General features: G+C 42.5%; 1 protein-coding gene across 1 annotated transcript in view; it reads right to left on the reverse strand.

Moving 5' to 3' along the window:
- Positions 1 to 26,046, reverse strand: part of TMEM131L (transmembrane 131 like) — a 156,357-nt gene that overhangs the window by 122,787 nt on the left and 7,524 nt on the right. Inside the window, exon 3 of the mRNA XM_075860335.1 lies at positions 10,698 to 10,741. Coding sequence (XP_075716450.1) covers positions 10,698 to 10,741 — 44 coding nt within the window. The remainder of the gene's footprint in view (positions 1 to 10,697; positions 10,742 to 26,046) is intronic.

Here is a 26,046-nt window from a genome sequence, read left to right on the forward strand (position 1 = left end):
AACTTTTCTATTTTTCTGCCTATGCAGCTGTATATAGAACAGCAATTGCAGCACGTTTTTTTTGGGGTTTTTTTGCATTTTAAAAGTACAACGTTCACCGTGCAGCATAAATTATGTGTTGCCTTTAATCTATGGGTCAATAAGATTACGGTAATAGCAAATATGTATCGTTTTTTTATTTTTAGTACAGTAGCAGCACATTTCATGGGGAAAAAAAAAGTTTTATGTTGCCGCACTTCAAAAGCCATAACACTTACTTTTCCATCGATGTAGCCATATGTGGGGATTTTTTTTCTTTTTTGCTGGACAAGTCATGTTTTTTGTTTTTCTTTAACAGAACCATATTGGTGTACATATACGGTAGGTTATGGATTTACCTTTATTATTTTTTCAGCGGGAAAACGGGAGAAAAAAAGCAATTTCGCCTTTTTTTGTTTTATGTCGTTCACTGTGCGGTTTAAATAAAGTGTTAACTTTATAATTACAGGTCGTTAAAATTGCAGCGATACCATATATGTTTATTTTAATTTGCTTGGCTACTTTCAAATCCAGCCACAACTTCTCAATTGAATTATGGTCTGGTTTCTGATATGGACACTTCGAGACATTAAAAGGGGTTGTCCCAAGATTAAATGTTATCCCCGAACCACAGGATAGGTGATAAATGCTGATCGTTGGGGGTCCGACAGCTGGAACCCCCACCGATCACGAGAACGGATGTCCCATTCCTCCGAATATATGGAGCGGCAGGTCGAGAATGCGCCCTGCTGCTCCATTCATTCTCTAGAGCACTGCCGGAGATAGCCGATCGCTGTACTCTACTATCTCTGGCAGTCCCATAAACAGTGAATGAAGCCTTAGTGCGCATGCTTGACCTGCCGCTTCATTCATTCCAAGGAACATGACCCCTGTTCTCATGATTGGTGGGGATCCCATCGGTCAGAACCCACCGGTCAGTATTTATCACCTATCTTGTGGTTAGGGGATAACATTTAATCTTAGGACAACCCTTTTAACATGGTTAGTTTTAAGGTGTAGCGCCAGTTAAAAATGAAAACTTCACATCCCTCTCAGATCCTTGTGTACAGAATCTTTGTAAAATGGATCCTTTCCCTTCAAAGAATAGGACAGATAAATTTATAGAACAATTTAAAATAAAAGGCATATTCTAGGCAAGAGAAATTTCAAGTGAACAGTGCCCACATAGGCCATACTACCATTAGAGCTCTGGTATACATGGTCATGGTCAAACACTTTACATAACATTGTTTGCTTTGTCCCTCCATGCACAGCTTTCTCACTGTTCCCTTGTCACTCATGTTGCATACGCCAAATCAAAGTGCAGCATAAGTGCCTGTTATAGGATCTGCAGGTCCTGTATCCTGCTTAACCCAGGCAGCACTTCATTCATGCATTAGAGAAATAATAAGTCTAATTGAAGTCCAAGGGGGAGCACAGTGACGATCTGCAAATTAAAGCCTCCTGTTCACATCTTGCACAGAATTAGAAATATGCAGACAAAGAAGCCGACCCTCCTACAAGCTGAGAAAAGCAGCTGCAGCTTAGAAAGAACTCCAAAAATTCTCAGAAAATTGGTGAAAAGTGAATTACATTTTCTATTATTGCTGAAAACATGCCTAGCTGAGCAGATTGAGAAACTTAAACTTTATTAAAAGGTGTTGTCTTATAAAGACTATCCCTTTCCAAATGCCCTATTACAAAATATGCATTAATTCTAACAACTCCCATGTAATACTACCTGCCTTGCTACCACAGGGGAAATGTCTGGACAATCATGGCAGTCAGCTGGCTACGGTTTAAAAAAGGGTTGTATTCACGAGACAACCCCTTTAAATCAGTGTGTCTAGAATTTGTCTCATTTTGTATAGCAGGGGCGTAGCGAGAGGGGGCAGGCGGGGCATGTGCCATGTGCCCCGGGCGCAACTTAGAGGGTGGTGCCAGCACCACCTCCTCCTGCACTATAACTGTACCAGTGTCTATAGGACACAGGTACAATTAGAAGCAATGCATGGACCGCGCCGATTGCGTCATTGAAAGGCGCTGAATGACAGGGAAAGTCATTCTGGCCTGCCATCAGCGCCTTTCATAGACTCTTCGTTCAACCCCAGGAGACCTGCGCAGAAGAGAGCAGGTCTCCATTGCTGCCGGACAGGATTAAGGGGAGTTTAAATAGTTTGTTATTTTATTGTAATAAAAAAGTGTGTGGCTTTATCTACGGGGTGGCTCCATCTACAGGGGGGGCTATATACTTGGGTGAGCTATCTATGGAGCACTATTTCCAGGGGTGGGCTATATATACAGGGGGGCTGTATACAGGGGTGGGCTTTCTGTGGAGCACTATATACAGGGGTGGACTATATGTGGAGCACTATATACAGGTGTGGGCTATATCTACAGGGGGGCTATATACAGGGGTGGGCTATCTGTGGAGCACTATACACAGGTGTGGGCTATATCTACAGGGGGGCTATATACAGGGGTGGGCTATCTATAGAGCACTATATATGGGGGTGGGCTATATCTACAGGGGGCTATATACAGGGGTGGGCTATCTGTGGAGCACTATACACAGGGGTGGGCTAGATCTACAGGGGGGCTATATACAGGGGTGGGCTATCTATAGAGCACTGTATACAGGGGTAGGCAATATCTACAGGGGGCTATCTGTGGAGCACTATATACAGGGGTGGACTATCTGTGGAGCACTATATACAGGGGTGGGCTAAATCTACAGGGGGGGCTATCTGTGGAGCACTATATACAGGGGTGGACTATCTGTGGAGCACTATATACAGGGGTGAGCTATCTGTGGAGCACTATAAGGGGAGCTATTTGTGGGACACTATATACAGGGGTGGGCTATATGGGGCATAATCTACAGGGGTCTTTATGGCAGGCACTATCTACAAGGGGCACGGGGGTGTGTGTGTGTGTGTGTGTGTGTGTGTGTGTGTGTGTGTGTGTGTGTGTGTGTGTGTGTGTGTGTGTGTGTGTGACGTTATAATGAGAACTTTATCTTTGTATATAGGTGTAGAAATGTTGGAAAAGTGAGAAGCTGAAGACATCTGAGCAGCAAACTGCAGAAATGGGCTGTGAGCGGGAGAAGTCATCATAGAGGTCTGGACCGGATGGAGAAAAATAACTAGAATCTGAGACGTCACCAGTGAGTCACTTAATGTAAATGTTTATTCTGCCTCTAATCAGTAATGTAGTCACTGTATGATCTGCAGCGAGATGATGGGTGGTATGATTATAATATGATTTATTTTTTGTGAAACAGCAACTCCCAGCATATCCTTACCATTGTTCGGGCCATGCTGGGAGCTGGAAACAAATTAGTGCAAACCTATACGGCAGGGGATGCACTAAATTGAGCTGTATTTGTGCTGGTGCTGTATATATGAACTATATTGCTTGTAAAATGTACAAATGTTTTTATGCTCGAGTTACATTTAAAAAAATGTGGAAAAGAAATGACACGTCATTGATTGGTAGAGAAAACAAACATGGCGAGGGGGAAGGAGATGTCGGGAAAGAGGTTGGGGGGGGGGCGCCAAACTGAATCTTTGCCCCGGGTGCTGGAGAACCTAGCTACGCCTCTGTGTATAGTCTAAAACATTTGTAAGATTGTGGCTTTTATCCAAACGTTTCATAAAAGAGCTTACATTTTTACTCAAATCAAAATAAACTAATGTTTCCACGTCATCATTGAATTGAACTCCATTTTACAAATGTGATATATACGATAGCATTACTCTGGATAGGGACATTCACACTAATACAATCATTTATTTTAAATGCTTATAATTTATAAACTGTTAAAACCCGATAAGATTAAAATGCAGTATTTACATTTTATACGGTTTAATTTAGAATAATAGTTACAATGAGTGCTTTGGCAACTGTAGTGTTGCAGAATTAATTTATCTATTCATCCTTATTTGTTTGACAGCATAACTGGCAAAGAAAATACTGGCAGCATATAGGTGAAGTGTTTTACTTCACATGCACACCAGAGTTTCTTTAACCGGTTGACGACTGCCCGCTGTATATATTTGGCAGGTGATCCTTAAAGAGGCTCTGTCACCAGATTTTGCAACCCCTATCTGCTATTGCAGCAGATCGGCGCTGCAATGTAGATTACAGTAACGTTTTTATTTTTTAAAAACGAGCATTTTTGGCCAAGTTATGACCATTTTTGTATTTATGTAAATGAGGCTTGCAAAAGTCCAAGTGGGCGTGTTTAAAGTAAAAGTCCAACTGGGCGTGTATTATGTGCGTACATCGGGGCGTTTTTACTACTTTTACTAGCTGGGCGTTCTGACGAGAAGTATCATCCACTTCTCTTCAGAACGCCCAGCTTCTGGCGGTGCAGACACAGAGCGTGTTCTCGAGAGATCACGCTGTGACGTTACTCACAGGTCCTGCATCGTGTCGGACGAGCGAGGACACATCGGCACCATCGGCTACATTTGATTCTGCAGCATTTTCGGCGTTTGCAGGTAAGTCGATGTAGCTACTTACCTGCAAACGCCGATGCTGCTGCAGAATCAACTGTAGCCTCTGGTGCTGATGTGTCCTCGCTCGTCCGACACGATGCAGGACGTGGGGCAGGAAGTGAGTGACGTCACAGCGTGATCTCTCGAGAACACGCTGTGTGTCTGCACTGCCAGAAGCTGGGCGTTCTGAAGAGAAGTGGATGACACTTCTCGTCAGAACGCCCAGCTAGTAAAAGTAGTAAAAACGCCCCGATGTACGCACATAATACACGCCCACTTGGACTTTTACTTTAAACACGCCCACTTGGACTTTTGCAAGCCTCATTTGCATAAATACAAAAATGGTCATAACTTGGCCAAAAATGCTCGTTTTTAAAAAATAAAAACGTTACTGTAATCTACATTGCAGCGCCTATCTGCTGCAATAGCAGATAGGGGTTGCAAAATCTGGTGACAGAGCCTCTTTAAAGCCCACTCCATATTATATTTACAGCATGAGTTTAAGTTGGCTGCCTGAGTGATCATGCAGCGGAATGTCTCTTACTGCCGGGGACCCTGGTGAGAAGACAGAAGCGGTTTTCACCGCTTCTGTCTTCTCTTTACTTTTGCGGACAGCGCTCAATGGGTGCCGCTGCTTCTATAGCACCCAGTCGTCATGTGACTCGTCACATGATCACTGGGATGCTGGCAGTAGAAGGCTGCTGCTGGGTCTGACTGTCCCTGCAGTTAAAGTGAAAGGTATAGTGTAAAAAAAATTACAGACCTAAGGAAAAAATTAAATAACAAAACACATAAAATAGATCCCTAAAAAGTCGCTCTCCCCACCAATTATTGTTGTAAGGCGAGCTCTGACCCAGTTAGACTAATAGACATGTAATATTTCAAAATTTAGAGTAGCCAATGATGATCACAAATAAAAAGTCTATTTTAGGGTAACACTATATTACCATAAAAATTGAACTAAAAAGTAAAGAAGCTAATTTTTTTAACATTTTTTTTTCTAAAAAAGCAAAAATGACATGTAAAAAAATGTTAAGAAAAGTAACCTACATTGTTTAATGAAAGAACCTTGCAAAAATCCTGTTGCAGCTTTGAAAGCATATTTATTTATAAGGCCCTGTGCACATCTGCATCAGAGCATTCTGTTGTTCTACTCAGTCAGAGAACAAGGGAATACCGTACGCAACAGTTCCACTGCAACACGGACAGCACCGACGGCCAACGGTACCCTTTGACTTTAATGGGTTCCGTCGGCATTCCGTCTTTTTACTGGAAACAAAAGCGCAGCATGCTTCCAGTAATTTCTGCCGGATCTGCGACGGAGGCCCCTAATGAAGATGTGAACAGCCCCTTACTTGTTTAATGCTTTATATTGGAGTTTATTCCCTGGAGTCAAGACAAAACAACTATCCACATATTACAAGTTGTTGGTTTCTTGACAAGGTTTTAAATGTAGACTGCATGGGGTTGGAAAAGGCTTGCTCAGACATGTAGACACACTTCAGTGGTTGACAAGCTTTTACTACCATCCTTCACTGCTTATATCTTCAGATGACACAGCCAGGAATAAGAAGCTTGCTCCAAACTTTTCCCCACGGAAGTACTTGAAGTAGAAATGCAGTTACCGTTAAGGGGAATGTATTGCATTATACGTTTGTTTTGTTTTGTTCAAGGGCAGTTAATTTTACAGTACTTCGCACAAAAATCAAGTATTTTACATTACATACTTTAGAACACAATGTATGCAACCACCCTAGGAACTTGGTATATACGCATATATGGACAAAAGTATTGGGCCACACCACCTAATCATTGAATGTAGGCGTTTCATTCAGTCCCATTGATACAGGTATATAAAATCCAGCACCTAGCCATGCAGTCTGCCGTTACAAACATTTGTAAAAGAATGGGTTGTTCTAAAGAGATCACTGAATTCCAGCCTGGTCCAGTAATAGAATGCCACCATTGCAACAAGTCAGTTCGTGAAATTTCTTCCCTCCTAAATATTATACGATCAACTGTGAGTAGTAGTATTGCAAAGTAGAAGCATTTAGGAACCACAGCAACACAGCCACGAAGTGGTAGACCAAATAAAGTTAGAGCGGGATCGCAGAATGCACAAATGTCACCAATGCTCTGCGGAGTCAACAACTGCAGAGTTCCAAACCTTCTCTAGAATTAAGATCAGCACAAAAACTGTGCAATGGATTTCCAAGACTTACATCACAAAGCACAATGCCAAGTTTCAGATGGAGTTGTGTAAAGCACGACGCCACTGGACTCTGGAGCAGTGGAAAAATGTTCTGTGTAGTGACAAATCACACGTCTCTATCTGGCAGTCTGATGGACAAGGCTGGGTTTGGCGAATGCCAGGCGAACGTTTCCCGAGTGACTACATTGTGCCAACTGTATAGCTTGGTAGAGGAGGGATTATGCTATGGGGTTGTTTTTCCATGGTTGGCCTAGGCCCTTTAGCTCCAGTAAAGGGAAATCTTAAGGCTTCAGGGAAGGTCCTTTTCTGTTCCAGCATCACTGTGCCGCCGTGCACAAAGCAAGGTCCTTAAAGCCATGGCTAGGTGTGTTTGGTGTGTAAGAACTTAAAGGCGTATTCCGGTTACAAGTTACCCCCTATCCATAGGGTATGGGGCAACTTGCTGATCGGTGGGTGTCAAACAGCTTGGACCCACACCGTTTACAAGAACGAGCCCGAAGTTGCCCAAACACAAAGTTTGAACCAAGCGTTAGGTCGCTCATGCGCACTGCCGCTCCATTCATTCTCTATGGGAGCACCGGAGATAGCAGAATGCAGTGTTTGGCTTTTTCCAGCGCTGCCATAGAGAATGAATGGAGCTCGGCAGTGCGCATGATTGACCTGCTGCTCTGTTCAAACTTGAGGTTCGGGCAACTTTGGGCTTCCCGTTCTCGTAAACAGTGGGGGTCCGAGATGTCGGACACCCACTGAACAGCAAGTTATCCCTTACCCTATGGATAGGGGGTAACTTGTTGTAACCGGAATACCCCTTTCATTGGCCCGCACGGAGCCCTGACCTCAACCACATTAAACACCTTTGGGATAAACTAGAACGGAGATTGTGGGCCAGGCCAAGACATCCAAAATCAGCATCTGACCTTACAAATGCTCCTCTGGATAAATGAGCAAAAACTCCCACAGACACACTCCAAAATCTTGTAGAAAGCCTTCCCAGAAGAGTAGAAGCTGTTTTAGCTGCAAAGTGGGGACAAGCTCTTGCATTTGGGCAGCACGGTGGCTCAGTGGTTAGCACTGTTGCCTTGCAGCACTGGGGTCCTGGGTTCAAGTCCAACCAAGGACAACATCTGCATGGAGTTTGTATGTTCTCCCTGTGTTTGCGTGGGTTTCCTCCAGGTACTCCGGTTTCCTCCCACAACCCAAAAAACATAGGGAATTTAGATTGTGAGCCCCAATGGGAACAGTAAAAGAGGATCTCTGTACAGCGCTGCGTAATATGTTGGCGCTAAATAAGTAACTGAAATAAATAATAAATTTGTAATGTGTAGGTGTCCCAATACTTTAATTCATATAGTACATATGTAAACACACACAGTCCGGAAAAGCAACACTTCGTTGTATGGAATGGATTTTTTAGTCATAGAAATCTGCCGCGTGTGAACGTACTATTAACACAAAAAAAGTGTTCATTTGTTATGCATTTTTACGTAGTATAAATTCATGAGAAAATACTTTAACCCCCTAACGACATCCGACGTACAGTTACGGCGCTTCTGGCAAAGACTTCCCGCAACTCAGCGTAACGCCTCATACCCACTTCAGTTATTTTCTTCAGGGTGCTATCCGTTTTTTTATGGGGCCATATACAATTCAGTTCTTTTAACGTTTCCGTGCGTCTGTTGCGTCAAAAGTAGAACATGTCCTACTCCTGTCCGTTGTTCAGTGTCCGTCTTGCCCATTGAAGCCCATGGGTTCATCAAAACAACGGATGGCACACGGAAGGCATCCGTGTACCATCCGTTTTTCACGGATCCGTTGCCAAGCAACGGCAGGGCGTGCCAAAGATCCCTGCATACAATGCACAAGATGGATTTTAACGAACAGTTTAAAACGGAAGACAAAACGGAAGCACAACGTCCGTTAAAAATGGAACGGATGCGGAGGGACAACGGAAACCACAAGGATATCACAACGGACACACGGATCCGTTTTATACAGATGTGAAAACGGTGAAGGATGTGTGCATGAGGCCTAAGTTGTGGTGATGGGGCGGGCTCAGAAGCTGAGCCTGCGCTATCACCAGCGGGTGTCAGGTGTATATTAGAGCGGACACCCTGCTGCAAGGCTAACAATGGCCTCCTGGTCTACCACGTATGGAAGCCCATTAGACTCCACCTGGAGGCAGAGCCACATAAGCTTGCTGTCAGGGTATGTCATTTTCCGTTAATAAAGTTTCCGGTCTTTTGGCTAAGACAAAAGTGCAGTCGATTGCGCTATTGATACCGCCAAAACAACGGAAACCTTACAGAACGGAGACAAAAGGAAACCATTAGCAAAATCAATGGTAATGCAAACGGAAGCTATGGTTTACGTTTGCTTTTCCGTTGATGGGCTCCTCCGATGGAAAGGTCTGACAGGACCAATGAACGGAATCTAACGCCGATGTGAACACAGCCTAACCGTAATTAGAAGTATAAACAGGGTGCCAGATTCATAGAACGATTCAGTAAAACATCTAGAACAAGTGTTACCAAAACAAAGATTAGCAAAATAAATGGACACTGTTCTATCTGCCCACTTAGAACATACTGGTATGGATTTCGGAAAATGCTTTTATAAAGGGGCTCTTGCTTGGGGAAGGGATGTGATGTTGTCACTGACAACATATGTTGTATGAAGACCCAATATGTGACAACTGTGCATCTGGAGTGATAAAATATGCACTTATCCTGTACTAGCCACTTCGCTGCCCAGAACAGGGACCAGGCACCTCTGATCTTGGAAGAGGTAGAGGTCCCAAAAGTCATATGCCCACTTATCAGACTTTTTTCAAAAATCGATGTGCTATAATATCTTTCAATATGGGTATTATAATACACAACGCTATTATATATTTTTTTTCAATGTCATCTATAAGGTCAGGTCACTTGGACTATTTAAAGCAACCTTCTAGTCCCAGGACAACATATTACTCCATATACACAATCATATTTAATACTACCTGGTGCCCTACAGTTGCCCCCCTGTCGGGGATCAGATGTTTTAAGGTCCTTTCCGTGCTGTCCCAAAACGGTTGCAGTGCTTCTTAGACTACAGGTTTGAGACACTTCCACTGTTCTCGGACTGGCCAGAGCTGCTCACGTGAGCGATTCTGTCTAATCCGTGAACAGAGGGAGTGTCTTAGACTCAGTCTGAAAAGCGCTGTGGCTATTTTGAGACAACACAGAAGAGACCCTAAAACAGCGGATCCATGGCAGAGGGGCACAACTGGAGGGCACCAGGCAATATTACTCCAAATACCCCATCACATTTGTAATATTGTCCTGAAACTGGAGGGTCGCTTTAAGATTGATGCGAATCTGGCAAATCAGGAACATTGTTAGATGTGCTTGTGCATTTATCTACAGACACTTGCTATTGTTTACATGGTAACAAGTAAATAGTAATTGGTCAATAATATCCTATTCAGGGAGTGTAAGGCCCAGTTCACACAGTTTTTTTTTTACACGGATTTTGACGCAGAAGCTGGGTCGGAATCAGTGGCAAAAATAAACCAAACGGCTGAAACCACCTCCCATTGATTTCAATGGGAGGCGGAGGCGTTTTTTTCCACGGCAGTGTTTAGCTGGTTGCGGTAAAAAACATCGGCATGCTTTTTCTTGCAGTGGTTCCGCCTCTGACCTCCCATTGAAATCAATCAGAGGCAGAGAAAACGTTTAGAGCGGCAAGAATTTGCAGGCAGGTCAAAATCTGCCTCAAAATTGCAGATTTTTCTGTCTGCAAAAAAAATTCTGTGTGAACAGGGCATAACTGGCAGGATGAGAACATTGTTTTGATGTGAAACATGATTATAACAAGAATGGATTGGTACACTAAACAAGGACCACTAGGCTTCGTGCCCTCCAATACATGAATGCAACATGGTTATGAAAAAAAACAAAAAAAAAAACACCCTCAAATTGACTTACTTCTGTTCTTGCAAATGCTCCCCTGTATGCTGATCGGAATCAGTCTAATGGGAAAACAAAGAGGACAGGTTAGACATTACTTTACAGAATCATATATTGAAAAAAAAACAACAACACAACGGAGATAAGATTCTATGAACAATGAAGAAAGAACCTTTTATAACAATATCCCAGAAGTTTTCATAGAACTTCATTCAGAAATAAACTAATATTACCATGAACTAAACACACAAATTACACAATATAACGCACTACTGTATTTTGTGGACAAGAGTAAAAGAGTAGAAAAGGCAATATTTAAAAAAAATAAAAATACTACAAGAAAATCTAAAGCCCGTTAAGTGTGCTTAAAAAATATGAAAAAACTGTTTAACCCCTTTATACCAGAGGCATTTTGAGTTAGGTTGTCTCTAGTCTCTGATCAGCAGGGATCGAACCGCTTGGGACCCCCGCCAATTGTTAGAACAAAGTTGCAGCGGGGCTAGTGGGCTATCCGGTTTCTGTAACTCCCACAGAGTTTGTACAGGGCAGGTCACTGTGGTCGTGTGGGTGAGGAGAAATGCACTACTTATCAGTTCCTCTTTTTTTTCTCTACACATATTTGTAAAACTCGTCTACCTATTGCAGCGACTAAAGGCCCTTTTACACTGGCCAATTATCAGTGAAAACGAGCGTTCGAAGAACACTCGTTCCCGATAAATGCACTGTGTAAAAAGAGCAGCGATCAGCAGATGAACAAGCAAACGCAGGTTCATCTGCTGATCGTATCTTTTAAAAGTGTAAAATATTATTGTTTTCGGCAGCGCATCTCCATGTGTAAACAAGGAGACGTGCTGCTGACATGATTGAAATGTTTGGGGACGAGCGATCGGAGTAATGAGAGATCGTCCCCATACTAGCACCTTGTGAAAGGATGAGCAAAGGAGCGCCGATCAACGAGCTGTCTCGTTGATCGGCGCTGGTTTACACGGCCCAGGATGGACCGTTTATGAGGACCTTAAAGAGGCTCTGTCACCAGATTTTGCAACCCCTATCTGCTATTGCAGCAGATAGGCGCTGCAATGTAGATTACAGTAACGTTTTTATTTTTAAAAAACGAGCATTTTTGGCCAAGTTATGACCATTTTTGTAGTTATGCAAATGAGGCTTGCAAAAGTCCAAGTGGGTGTGTTTAAAAGTCCAAGTGGGCGTGTATTATGTGCGTACATCGGGGCGTTTTTAATACTTTTACTAGCTGGGCGTTCTGATGAGAAGTATCATCCACTTCTCTTCAGAACGCCCAGCTTCTGCCAGATCACGCTGTGACGTCACTCACAGGTCCTGCATCGTGTCAGACGAGCGAGGACACATCGGCACCAGAGGCTACAGTTGATTCTGCAGCAGCATCAGAGTTTGCAGGTAAGTAGCTACATCGACTTACCTGCAAACGCTGATGCTGCTGCAGAATCAACTGTAGCCTCTGGTGCCGGTGTCCTCGCTCGTCTGGCACGATGCAGGACCTGTGAGTGACGTCACAGCGTGATCTCTGGAGAACACGGCTGTGTCTGCACTGCCAGAAGCTGGTCGTTCTGAAGAGAAGTGGATGATACTTCTCGTCAGAGCGCCCAGCTAGTAAAAGTATTAAAAACGCCCCGATGTACGCACATAATACACGCCCAGTTGGACTTTTACTTTTAAACACGCCCAGTTGGACTTTTGCAAGCCTCATTTGCATAACTACAAAAATGGTCATAACTTGGCCAAAAATGCTCGTTTTTTAAAAATAAAAACGTTACTGTAATCTACATTGCAGCGCCTATCTGCTGCAATAGCAGATAGGGGTTGCAAAATCTGGTGACAGAGCCTCTTTAAGTGGGACCAATCTGTTTATAGCTCCTATCGATGTCAACTGGGCAATGCTCATAGCAATGTTTCAAATCACTGATCGCTACACGAAGCCATTACAATCTGTACAACATCAATTGTATACAGTATGTGCTAATACAAACTAGAAAAATCACAGAAGACCCAGGGTTGAGAAGACAGGCAGAGGCAGCTTAGACTACCCTAAGCACTGGGGACAAAAAAAATGGTCTAGTACTAATCAATGAAGTAGTAAATCTGACAATATAAAATAAAGAAACAACACCTCGTCCCAAAGGGTATGTGCACACGGTTAGAGGCTTTTACGTCTGAAAAGACAGACTGTTTTCAGGAGAAAACAGCTGCGTCGTTTCAGACGTAAATGCTCCTCCTCGCATTTTGCGAGGCTTCTCTGACAGCCGTAAATTTTGAGCTGTGCTTCATTGAGTTCAATGAAGAACGGCTCAAATTACGTCTGAAAGAAGTGTCCTGCATATAATGTATATAAGTGTCCTGCACTTCTTTTGACGAGGCTGTATTATTACGCGTCGTCGTTTGACAGCTGTCAAACGACGACGCGTAAATGACAGGTTGTCTGCACAGTACGTCGGCAAACCCATTCAAATGAATGGGCAGATGTTTGCCGACGTATTGTAGCCCTATTTTCAGACGTAAAACGAGGCATAAGACGCCTCGTTTACGTCTGAAAATAGGTCGTGTGAACCCAGCCTAAGGTTTAACTCTAGCTATACCATCTTCTGTGTCTTAATACACATTCTCTCAAGTCGTCACAGAAAAATAATGAAGCACAAGTCCTCTCGCTGAGCTACTAGCGGTTTCTGTAGTTCCCATAGTAGTGAATGGCAGTTACGAAAGCAGCGTAGCATGCTGTTTCCGTAAGTAACATTCAGTTCTATAGGACTTACCCGATCATATAACCTTTTTAATATTCGGAATTCAGCCGCAACATAGCGTCAAATCTGGGATTAGGAGTCCCCATTCTGGAGATAGGTGCAGGTCCCAGAGGTGGGACCCGCATCTATCTCACATTTATGACATATCCTGTGGATGTATCATAAATGTCTCTCGTAGGCAAACCCCTTTAAGTCTGGCGTATGAAACACCAGTCTTAATAAATTTCACACCTTTGTGTTTAAATTCCTCATCGTTTTCAAGAACGGTTTGCAGTTAGTAAATAAAAACATTCATGTTTACGTCAATCCATACACACCTAAGGGATAGTTCACAGTTTCTTGGCGCTGTTTTTGACGCGGGAACCGCGCCCCCCAAAAAAACGGCTGAAATCACCTCCCATTGATTTCAATAGGGTCATGCTCCTTCCCACATTTCCGTCTCAGACCTTCCATTGACATCAATGGTAGGCAGAGAAAGCTGTTTTTGCAGCGTTTTTTGCCTATGGTGCTCAATTATGGGGCCAAAAAAACTCTGCGAAAAACGGCACAAAAAAAGTGCAGGCAGGCCAAAATCTGCCTCAAAATTCCTGAAAGACTCACACACCAGATTTTGTTGCAGAAATTTCTGCTACTGATAATCAATTCCATTAATCTGAATGAAACTTGCAGAAATTCATGCACATGCTGCAGAAACAACCACATTCAGATGAATGGAACCAATTTCAGTGGTATAAATTTCTGCAACAAAATCTGCCGCATGTAAGTCCACCCTAAGGCCAGGATCGCACACAAAGTTTTGATGCAATTTTTACCTGGTTGTTTTTTTAGGCAAACACAGTAGTGGATCCAAAAGAAAGGAGACACAGACCGAGAGAGAGACAGACAGAGAGACAGACAAAGAGAGAGGAGACAGACAGACAGAGAGAGGAGACAGACAGACAGAGACAGACAGACAGAGACAGACAGACAGAGACAGACAGACAGAGACCGAGAGACAGACCGAGAGACAGACCGAGAGACAGACCGAGAGACAGACCGAGAGACAGACCGAGAGACAGACCGAGAGACAGACCGAGAGACAGACCGAGAGACAGACCGAGAGAGATCCTGGCCCAAGAGTTTATTCCCATGTTAGCGGTTGAACTACAAATAAAGCTGCATAAAAAACAAGCATGCGATGTGGTGCATATTTTTGATGCGGTTGCAGTAAAAATGCAAACTTATTTTTTATATGTGACAAAATGCGGTTTCTGATCGATCTTTATTGGTAGTCCCAATACCTATTAATGCTGAGGGCTTGCTACAATTGTATCCAGTTAAGGGAATCCTCTAGTGCTGATGGTTTGCTACAATATATGGGTATATTCACATGCAACAGATTTGTTGCAGACATTTCTGCGACTGAACATCAGTTCCACTCTTCTGAATAGGGTTGTTTTGGTGGCAAGCAAATGGATTTCTGAAAGACTCATTCAGACGAACAACAGTTGCACAAATTTTTGCAACAAATTTGCTGCATTTGATTTTACCCTTACAGCGTAGAATATAAAATGTATCTACCGAGGATTGTATACACTGGATATAATGTGGAATCCCGGACCCTCAGGAGGGAGGCTCATGGTATCACCATCACGGTCTCTCTCATGAGGTATTTTGGTGGGAAATTTTGCCGCCCGAATAGTGGGTAAAATCTCCAGCTGCATAGTGACAGCTGTCATTGTTCAAGATGTGGGCCAATATCACCATTTATTGGTTAAATAAACAACCGTCAGGGTGGCTGGGCTTTCTAGGTGTAAGCGCGCTGAGTTCTTGGTCAGACCTCAGCGTACTGTTGAAGAATTGCCCCATACTCCCTCCCGGTTGCTTATCTATTTGTATTGTCACGGCTCTTTATTAGAAGGGGGGGGTTAGTCGCTCATGAAAATGAGTGGAGATATGGTGACTGGTTGGCTTAAGCTTATGGCTAAGCGGAGTATCAATTTAATTTGTTATGATATAATAAAGTTATATTTGGTTTGTTCCACCTTTAATAAAGGCCGTAGCCAATATTTTATATCACCAGATCTTTGTCTTGGTTTTTAATTGTTAGTTTATTAAAGTAATGAAAATGTTTGTTGTACAATACCATTGTAGAAAACTCTCAGCTACAACTATACTGTATGTTGCAAATATTTGTTCATAAAGGTTTATTAGTTTCTGGACATAAAGCTTTCAGTCACTGACAGCTAGTAGAGAAATTGTATTGAATTTATACAACAAAAGGTTTTCAGGCTGCGTTTTCACGCTGCAATTTTGGAGTGTTGAGGCTGCAGTTCCAACAGTCCCATGGTCCCCGAAAGTCTCTCTTTACATCACTGCAGCCATGTAATGCTGTACTGACATGTGACCGTTTCATCCAGTCACTTGCCGCAGCAGTCAGATACCGTATATACTGACAAGTCGGTATGGCACATCATATATGCAGCGATGTTGACGGAGACTGGTGGGCCAATGGAATGGAAGAGGGTTTAAAGGGGGATTTCCCCATCTTGGACATTTATGGCATATCCACAGGACTTGCCATAAAAGTCAGATTGATGCAGGTCCCATCTCTGGGACCCGCACCTATCTCTAGAACGGGGCCCCCTAAACCCCGTTCTACCTTCCTCCAGAGCAAGCATAATCTCGCTGTAACCTGTCATTTACAGCGTGATCTCGCGAAATTACACTTGCTCTGCTATAAATCCCACACAAACGTTACCGAAGTGTCGGGATTGTGAATAGACATCGCTTCCTGGCTGGAAGGAATGTCTATTCACTGTCAAGACACTTCAGTAATGTTAATGTGTCAGTATAAGACAGCACATAGTGAATAAGGCAGTGTCACTATGTGCTGTGTAAATGAATGGAGAGAAGTGTGTGACGCTGATTTGGTCACTGATTGGTCAGCGTCATACACTCCTCTGTACAACGCCCACTTGGTCTAAAGTAAAAACACGCCTAGTTGGACATTAACCCCTTGCGTACCTTCGCCGTAATAGTACGTCGCTGGCCGCTTATTCCAGCGTACCTTTGCCGTACTATTACGGCGCAGGAATAAACTGTCACTATGTGAAATCACATAGTGACATAACAGCGGCGGCAGCGGTCATTGACCGCTAACCGTCTCTGCTACCGGCCTGGGTACCAATTAGCAGTCCCCAATGCCGGCGATTGGTCAGTCTCTGAAGACTGACTATTAACACAGCCGTCTGTGACGTCGTCTGCAGGAGAAAGCTCCTGTCACTTTCTCTGATCTCCTCATTTCTGTGAGATACGTGAGGAGATCAGAGAAAGCGGTGTAAAAAACACTATTTTTATTAACCCCTTCCCGAAAATGGGCGTATAGTAACGCCCTAAGGATGAAGCGGGCACAGGAGCTGTGCTCGCTCCATCTTCATCGGATGTCGGCTGTAATATACAGCCGACATCCCACTGCAACTACAGCGATCACTGTCCTCTCCGATCGCTGTAGTTTAACCCCTTAAATGCTGCTGTCAATAGTGACAGCGGCATTTAAGTGATTGATACAGAGGGAGGGGGCTCCCTCTGCACCCCATTGCCCCCCCCCCGCGAAAAATCGCAGGGTTCTGATGGTTGCAATGGCAACCAGGAAGCCTAGCAACGGCTTCCTGGTTGCCAGGTACGGGAGCCTATTAGGTCCTGCCCAAGGCAGGACGTAATAGGCTCAACTGTCAGTTGTAAAGTGACAGTTACAATACACTGCACTACATCAGTACATACAGAAGTAGTGCAGTGTATTGTACAGGGGATCAGAAGATCAGATCTTCCAGTCCCCTAGTATGTGTAAAATAAAAAGTCAAAAAAAGTTAAAAAAAAAGTTTTAGATAAATAAATACAAGTTTTACGTAATAAAAACAATAATCGTCCTGTTACCCTGATCAAGCCCTTTATAATTAGAAAAAAAAATGAAAAAAAAAAGACAAAAACTAGACATAATAGGTATCGCCGCGTTCGTATTGGCCTGACCTAAAAAAAATATCATATTATTTATCCCGCACGGTGAACACCGTAAAAAAAATACCATAAAAAACAATGGCAGAATTTCCTTTTTTGGTCACGTTGTTTCCAAAAAAAATGGAATAAAAAAAGTGATCAAAAAGTCGCGCGTAGCCAAACATGGTACCAATAAAAACTACAGTGTGTCACGCAAAAAACAAGCCCTCACAAAGCTCAGTCGACAAAAAAAATAAAAAAGTTATGGCTCTCAGGACATGGTGACAACTAAAGCATTTTATTTAGAAAAAAGTGTTTTTTTTTTTGTAAAAGTAGTAAAACATATAAAAACTATATAAATTTGGTATTGCCATAATCGCATCAATCCGCAGAATAAAAGTAAACATGTTGTTTATACTGCACAGAGAACGCCGGTAAAAAATTATAAAAAAAATAGTGAAAGAATTTCTGGTATTTAGTCTCCTCACCTCAGAAAAAATGGAATAAAAACTGATCAAATTATCGCATGTACCCCAAAATGATACTAATAAAAACTACAGCTCGTCCCATGAAAATCAAGCACTCACAAAGCTCGTCAACAGAAAAATAAAAAGTTCTGACTCTTGGAACGCAATAATGCAAAACGACGGCCCAGACTAATTTATATGTGCAGCAGTTCTTCACCTAAAACCCCACGTCATCATTTGCAGCCCCCACTGGTAGACCCTGTAAATGCAGCGGAAACTATGACATTTTGGGGTCTGTGCTACATATGGGGCTAGTGAAGAAGTCAAAGATTAGGCAATACTGGAGTGCGGATATTTTGTACAACACCACAGACACCCTTTAGAAGTGCGACTCCTGCACCCAATAATCCGGCCTGTGCATGAAGGATTGGTTCAAAGCGTACGTCACTATCCAGGGATAATTAATTTTATTATTCATTCTCCCCATTATTACATCATCCTGTTATGACCTATTGCACTCCAGCCAGTTTACATATACACTGATGTACTCCACATAGCTTACATATACCCTGATGTACTCCGCACAGTTTACATATACCCTGATGTACTCCGCACAGCTTACATATACCCTGATGTACTCCGCACAGCTTACATATACCCTGATGTACTCCGCACAGCTTACATATACCCTGATGTACTCCGCACAGCTTACATATACCCTGATGTACTCCGCACAGTTTACATATACCCTGATACACTCCGCCCAGCAAACATATACCCTGATGAACTCCGCCCGGCTTACATATACCCTGATGTACTCCGCCCAGCTTACATATGCCCTGATGTACTCCGCCCAGCTTACATATGCCCTGATGTACTCCGCCCAGCTTACATATGCCCTGATGTACTCCGCCCAGTTTACATATGCCCTGATGTACTCTGCCCAGCTTACATATACCCTGATGTACTCCGCCCAGCTTACATATACCCTGATGTACTCCGCCCAGCTTACATATGCCCTGATGTACTCCGCCCAGCTTACATATGCCTTGATGTACTCTGCCCAGCTTACATATACCCTGATGTACTCCGCCCAGCTTACATATACCCTGATGTACTCCGCCCAGCTTACATATACCCTGATGTACTCCGCCCAGTTTACATATACCCTGATGTACTCCGCCCAGCTTACATATACCCTGATACACTCCGCCCAGCTTACATATGCCCCCACATTATAAACTGAAACACCAGTAAAACACTAAACAAAACTACTACCAAGCAAAATCTGCGCTCCAAAAGCCAAATGGCGCTCCTTCTGGGTCTGGCAGTGTGCCCAAACAGCAGTTTATGACCACATATGGGGTATTACCGTACTCTGGAGAACCGCTTAACAATTTATGGGGCGTATGTCTCCAGTGGTACAAGCTGGGCCCAATGCATTGGGAACTGAAATAGCATATATGTGGAAAATGTCAATTTTCAATCTGCAACATCCAATGTGCACTAATTTCTGCAAAATCTTTGGGGGTCAAAATGCTCACTACACTTCTAGATGAATTCCTTGAGGGGTGTAGTTTCCTAAATGGGGTCACTTCTCAGGAGTTTTCACTGTACTGGTACCTCAGCGCAATGCAACATGGCGTCAAAAACAAATTTTGTAAAATCTCCACTCCAAAAACGAAATTGCACTTTTTCCGTTTAGACCCTTGCCGTATGTCCAAATAGCCGTTTACAACCACATATGGGGTATTTCCGTAATCAGGAGAAATTATGTAACACATTTTGGGGTGTCTTTTCTCCTGTATTTCTTGTATTTCTAAAGCTACAGGTTATTGGAAAAAAAAAAATGTTTTCATTTTCACGGACCAATTCTAATAAAATCTATAAAACACCTGAGGGCTCAAAATGCTCACTACACCTCTAATTTAATTCTTTCAGGGGTATAGTCTCCAAATTGGGATCACATCTGGGGAATTTCTACTGTACTGGTACTTCAGGGACTCTGCAAATGCGACATGGCCCCCAGAAACCAATTCAGCAAAATCCAAATGGTGCTCCGTCCCTTCTGAGCCCTGCCGTGGGTCCAAACAGCAGTTTATTACCACATAATGGGGTATTACCGTAAATCAGGAGAAATTGCTTTTTCTCCTTTATTCCTTATAAAAATTAGAAAATTCTGTGTTTTTTCCAAAAAAAAGTCTCTTTTCATCTTCACAGACTAATTCCAATAAATTCAGCAAAAAACCTGTGGGGTCAAAATGCTAACTATACCACTAGAAAAATTCCTTGAGGGGTATAGTTTCCAAAATGGGGTGACTTTTGGGGGGATTCCACTGTTTAGGTCCCTCCAGGGCGTTGCAAACGTGACACGGCACTGAAAACCATTCCAGTAAAATCAGAGCTCCAAAATCCAAATGGGGGTCCTTCCCTTCTGAGCCCTGCTGTGGGTCCAAAAAGCAGTTTATTACCACATATGGGGTATTTCCGTAATCGCGAGAAATTGCTTTACAAATGTTGGGGTGCTTTCTCTCCTTTATTTCTTGCAAAACTTAGAAATTTTTACATTTTTCCCGAAAAAAAAGTAGATTTTCATTTTCACAGACTAACTCCAGAAAATATAGCAAAATACCTGTGGGGTCAAAATGCTAACTATACCCCTAGACAAATTCCCTGAGGGGTGTAGTTTAAAAAATGGGGGTCACTTTTGGGGGTTTCCACTGTTTTGGCACCACAAGACCTCTTCAAACCGGACATGGTGCCTAAAATATATTCTGAAAAAAGGAGGCCACAAAATCCAAGAGGTGCTCCTTTGCTTCTGAGGCCTGTGTTTCAGTCCATTAGCGCACTAGGGCCACATGTGGGATATTTCTAAAAACTGCAGAATCTGGGCAATAAATATTGAGTTGCGTTTCTCAGGTAAAACCTTCTGTGGTACAGAAGAAAATGTATTACATATGAATTTTGTAAAAAAAAAATGAAATTTGAAAATTTCAGCTCTACTTTCCTTCAATTCCTGTAAAACGCCTAAAGGGTTGAAACACTTTCTGAATGCTGTTTTGGATACTTTGAGGGGTGCAGTTTTCAAAATGGGGTGTTTTATGGGGGTTTCTAATATATAGGGCACTCAAAACCACTTCAGAACTGAACTCGTCCCTGAAAAAATAGCTTTTTGAAATTTTCTTAAAAATATGAGAAATTGCTGCTAAAGTTCTAAGCCTTGTGAGGTCATAGAAAAATAAAAGGATGTTCAAAAAACGATTCCAATCTAAAGTAGACATATGGGGGATGTTAATTGGTAACTATTTTGTGTGGTATTACCATCTGTTTTACAAGCAGATACATTTAAAATTGGAAAAATCATAATTTCTTCATATTTTCGCTAAATGTTGGTGTTTTTCCCAAATAAGCAATGAATTTATCGACCAAATTTTTGCACCAAACTAAAGTACAATATGTCACGAGAAAACAATCTCAGAATCAATTGGATAGGTAAAAGCATTCCGGAGTTATTACCACATAAAGGGATACATGTCAGATTTGAAAAAATGGGTCTGGTCCTCAAGGCCAAAATGAGCTGGGTACTCAAGGGGTTAAGAGACTAATTAGCATAAAGCCAAAATCGCTCATAACGTGGTAAAAATAGATAATTTTTCTAAATAAAAAAACACTACTGTCACCTACATTACAGCGCCCATCTCCTTATGTAGGAGATAGGGCACTTATAATGTGGTGACAGAGCTATATATATATATATATATATATATATATATATATAAATAAAACTGGAAAACTCCTTCAACCTGTTAACGCCGAAGGACGGATATATCCGTCCTCTGCAGCTGCTAGTTCGCGCAGGACGGCGGATATATCTGTCCTCTGATTGCGCGGGTACGGACAGTGCACCCACGCGATCAGCGGCAGGAGTACGGCTGTTATACACAGCCTGGCTCCTGCTGCAACTGCCGGAATCGAAGCGCGCTCCGATTCCGGCAGTTTAACCCATTAAATGCCGCTGTCAATAGCGACATCTAATGTGTTTGAGGGAGGGAGCTCCCTCTGTCACCCCATCGGCGCCCCTGCAAAGAAATCGTGGGTCGCCGTCAGGTTTCCATGGCAGCCGGGGGCCTAACAAAGACCCCCAGGCCTGTCTTCAGCAAATGCCTGTTAATAGATTGCCTGTCAGTTTTACACTGACAGGCAATAATGCTTTGGCATACGAAGTATACCAAAGCATTATATATGCGATCAGCAGATCGCATAGTGAAGTCCCCTGGTGGGACTAAAAAAAAAAAAATGTAAAGCAGTTAAATAAAGTTTGTGAAAAAAAAAAAATGTACAGTCAATCAAATTAAACTACTTTTTTTTGCCCAAAAAGTGGTTTTATTTAGTAAAAGTGACAAAACAAATAACACATACAGATATATGGTATCCCCACGATCGTAACAACTTGAACAATAAAATGAACACATTAATTAAACCGCCGGATGAACGGCATCCAAAAAAAAATGCAAAAAACAACGGCAAAATTCTCTTTTTTTCTCCTATTCCCCCCATAAAAATTAAATAAAAGTTAATCTATAAGTCCTATGTACCCCAAAATAGTACTAATGAAAACTACACATTGGCCCGCAAAAATCAAGCCCACATACGGCCACATTTACAGAAAAATAAAAAAATTACGTCTCTTGGAATGCGGCGATGCAAACACAAGTAATTTTATTGCGCAAACGTAAGAAAACATATAAAACCTTTACATATTTGATATCCCCGTAATCGTGCCAACCCATAGAATAAAGTTAACATGTTATTTACGCTGCATAGTAAACTGCGTAAATTTAGAACGTGAAAATCAATGCTGGAATAGCCGCTTATTTTCAATTTTCTCCTAAAAAAAAGTTAATAAAAGTAAATCGACATATTATTAGCATCTAAAAATGGTACAATTACAAAATACAACTCGTCTCCGCAAAAAACAAGCCCTTATACGGCTATGTCGACGGAATAAAAAAAAAAAGTTACGACTCATTGGTCATTAAGGAGTTAAAAAGGGGATGTGTCATCAGAAAACAACCTATAATTTAAATCAAGCTTTTATGTAACATTTTTTAAAAAAAAGTTAATAAAGTGGTGATTTTTTTTCCCCCATGTCACTATCTACAGTGAATTGCCACTTTATTAGGGACACCCATCTAGCAGAGCATTTAACCTCCATTGGTCTTCAGAACTGCAGCAATTCGTCATGGAATAGATTCCAGTAGGTGTTGAGATCTTTCTGCAGGAACATTAGCCTATGTGGGCACTATAGCTTCTCGCAGTTGCCACTAAAGCGTCTTTTTGCCATAGGGTAGACAGCTGCCATGAAGGGATGAACTTGGTCGACTACAATGCTTAGGTAAGCCCTACTGTTCAAACATCCATCCATAGGTATCAGAGGATCCAGTATGTCAAGAAAACATTCCCCACACCATTACTCCACCTTCACCAGGGTGACTTGTAGACACCTGACAAAAAGGAATCATTGATTCATGCTGCTTGCGCCAATTTCTGACCCACCCATCAGAATGGTGCAATAGATTTCTGTATTCATGTGACAAGACAATGTTTTTCCACTGCTCATTAAACCAATGGTTGCGCTCTTTTGCCCACTGGAGCCTTTCTTTTCAGTTTTCCTTACACAGCAATCGCACTCAAAATGGTCAGCTACTGCTATAGCCCATTCATGCTAAGGAACGATGAGTGGTGCGTTCAGACATACTAGTTGGAGTGCCAATGTTGTATTCGACTGATATCGGCTAGACTGTGCACCACCTGTTAGAACGAATGTTGACATTCTCCTCTGACCCCTTTAGTTGACTAGTTGTTTACGTCCACAGTATCCCCTTTTGCTGGATGTTTTTGCTCGATCACACCATTGCACGAGAAAACCCCGCAAAGTTGGCAGTTTTTAAAATACTGTCCCCAGCTAGTCTAGCATCGATGACCATGCCTCGTTTCGGAGTCGCTGAGATCGCGAGATTTTCCCATTCTAATGTGGATTCACAGTGAAACTGATCCATGGAAAACTTGCTTGAATGATTTTATCCTGCACTTCGGGGCCATGTCTCTAATAAAGCGGCCATTCAGTGTATATTTAAAAATAATCATGCTCGCTGAGCTACGCGGTTTCCATAACTCCCAAAGTGGTGGATGGTAGTTACTGAAACAGCGTAGCACGGCGAGCTACACTCTTTCTGGAACTCCGTATCTATGGAAACAGCCGTAGCTCGCTGTGCTACGCTGTTTCCATAACTCCCATTCAGTTCTATGGGAGTTACGGAAACAGCGTAGCTCAGCTGCTTCCGTAACTCCCGACCACCTAACCAGGAAGTGGCCGGGAAGCAGCGAGAGCCGAGTAAGCTAGAACGGGGGTTAGGGAACCCGTTCTAGAGAGATAGGTGCGGGTCCCAGAAGTGGGACACGCATCTATCTAACTTTTATGGCATATCCTGTAGATATACCATAATTGTCCAAGATGGGAAAACCCCTTTAAAGAGGCTCTGTCACCACATTATAAGTGGCTTATCTCCTACATAAGGAGATCGCCGCTATAATGTAGGTGACAGAAGTGCTTTTTATTTAAAAAAAACTATCTGTTTTCACCACTTTATTAGCGATTTTCGATTTATGCTAATGAGTTGCTTAATGCGCAAGTGGGCGTGTTTTTACTTTAGACCAAGTGGGCGTTGTACAGGGGAGTGTATGACACTGACCAATCAGAGTCATGCACTCCTCTCCATTCATTTAGGCAGCGCATAGGGATCCTGCTAGATCACTATGTTCTGTCTTATACTAACACATTAACAATACTGAAGTGTTTAGACAGTGAATAGACATTCCACGGGATGTCTATTCACAATCTGTACACTTTGTTACTGTTTCTGTGGTAGTTACAGCAGAGTGAAGCGTAATCTCGTTGTAACATGTCATCTACAGCGTAATCTCGCGAGATTACGCGTGCTCTGCTGTAACTACCACAGAAACAGTAACGAAGTGCACAGACTGTGAATAGACATCCCGTGTAATGTCTATTCACTGTCTAAACACTTCAGTATTGTTAATGTGTTAGTATAAGACAGCACATAGCAATCTAAAAGGATCCCTATGCGCTGCCTAAATGAATGGAGAGGAGTGCATGACGCTGATTGGTCAGCATCATACAGTATGGGACAGTTGTCCCGCAGCGAGGCAGGGACTCCTAGCGTCGTACATAACTATGATGCTAGGAGCCCGGCTCCCTGCAGTGTGTTCGGTCCGGGACTTGCGGCCGAAATATGTTCCGTTCTTTACGGACCGAATATGCTCGTGTGAATCCAGCCTTACTCAGGTGAGTATTTCTATTGTCATGTGTACAAAACATTACTCTATCTGCACCGTGTGTGTGCGCTTATTTCCAAATGTATTTTTTTAACCTCCAATATAGGTCCTGTGTCGTCATTTTTACAGTTACCTAGAATTACCAATGGCAACTGCACGGTGTCGTTTTATAGGAAGTTTAGAATACAACGGTTAAGTTCCCATCTACCACAGGTGGGATGGAGGTAGTACAGGAATGGTTTCTGCTGGTAGTAAACAGCTGCTTGTGAGACATTGTCAAAAATTTGCTGGTCCCTATGATAACGACCGGTTCACCGGTCATGAAGGCTATAAAATCGCCCAGTCAATATTGCATGCAGATTATTATTATAGCTTGCTCGTGCACATAACACAAATCTTTGGTAGAATTGGTGATTTGTGACTGACAGGTGTCAATATTTATTTATTTGCAGAATCTATTGTAGACATTTGCTCCAATCCTGTTCAGATACCCGAATGTTTTTGGTCTGCTAGCCAAGAATTTTGTACAGAAAAGCGCTGTGTGTGTATATGTATATATATATATATGTGTGTATATGTGTATGTGTATGTGTATGTGTATGTGTGTGTGTGTGTGTGTGTGTGTGTGTGTGTGTGTGTGTGTGTGTAGTGATGGAGTAATCTATTTCTTAACACACTCTTTAGGGGGGAAAGGGAAGTATTAACAACATAATGTTATTAGGAAACCAACAGTGCTTAGAGTTCTTACATTGACAGGAAGTGACTTCTCATTTTAAGCACGGAGATAAGAAATAA

This window comes from Rhinoderma darwinii, chromosome 1 (assembly GCF_050947455.1).
Source record: "Rhinoderma darwinii isolate aRhiDar2 chromosome 1, aRhiDar2.hap1, whole genome shotgun sequence".
Classification (NCBI taxonomy): Eukaryota; Metazoa; Chordata; class Amphibia; order Anura; family Rhinodermatidae; genus Rhinoderma; species Rhinoderma darwinii.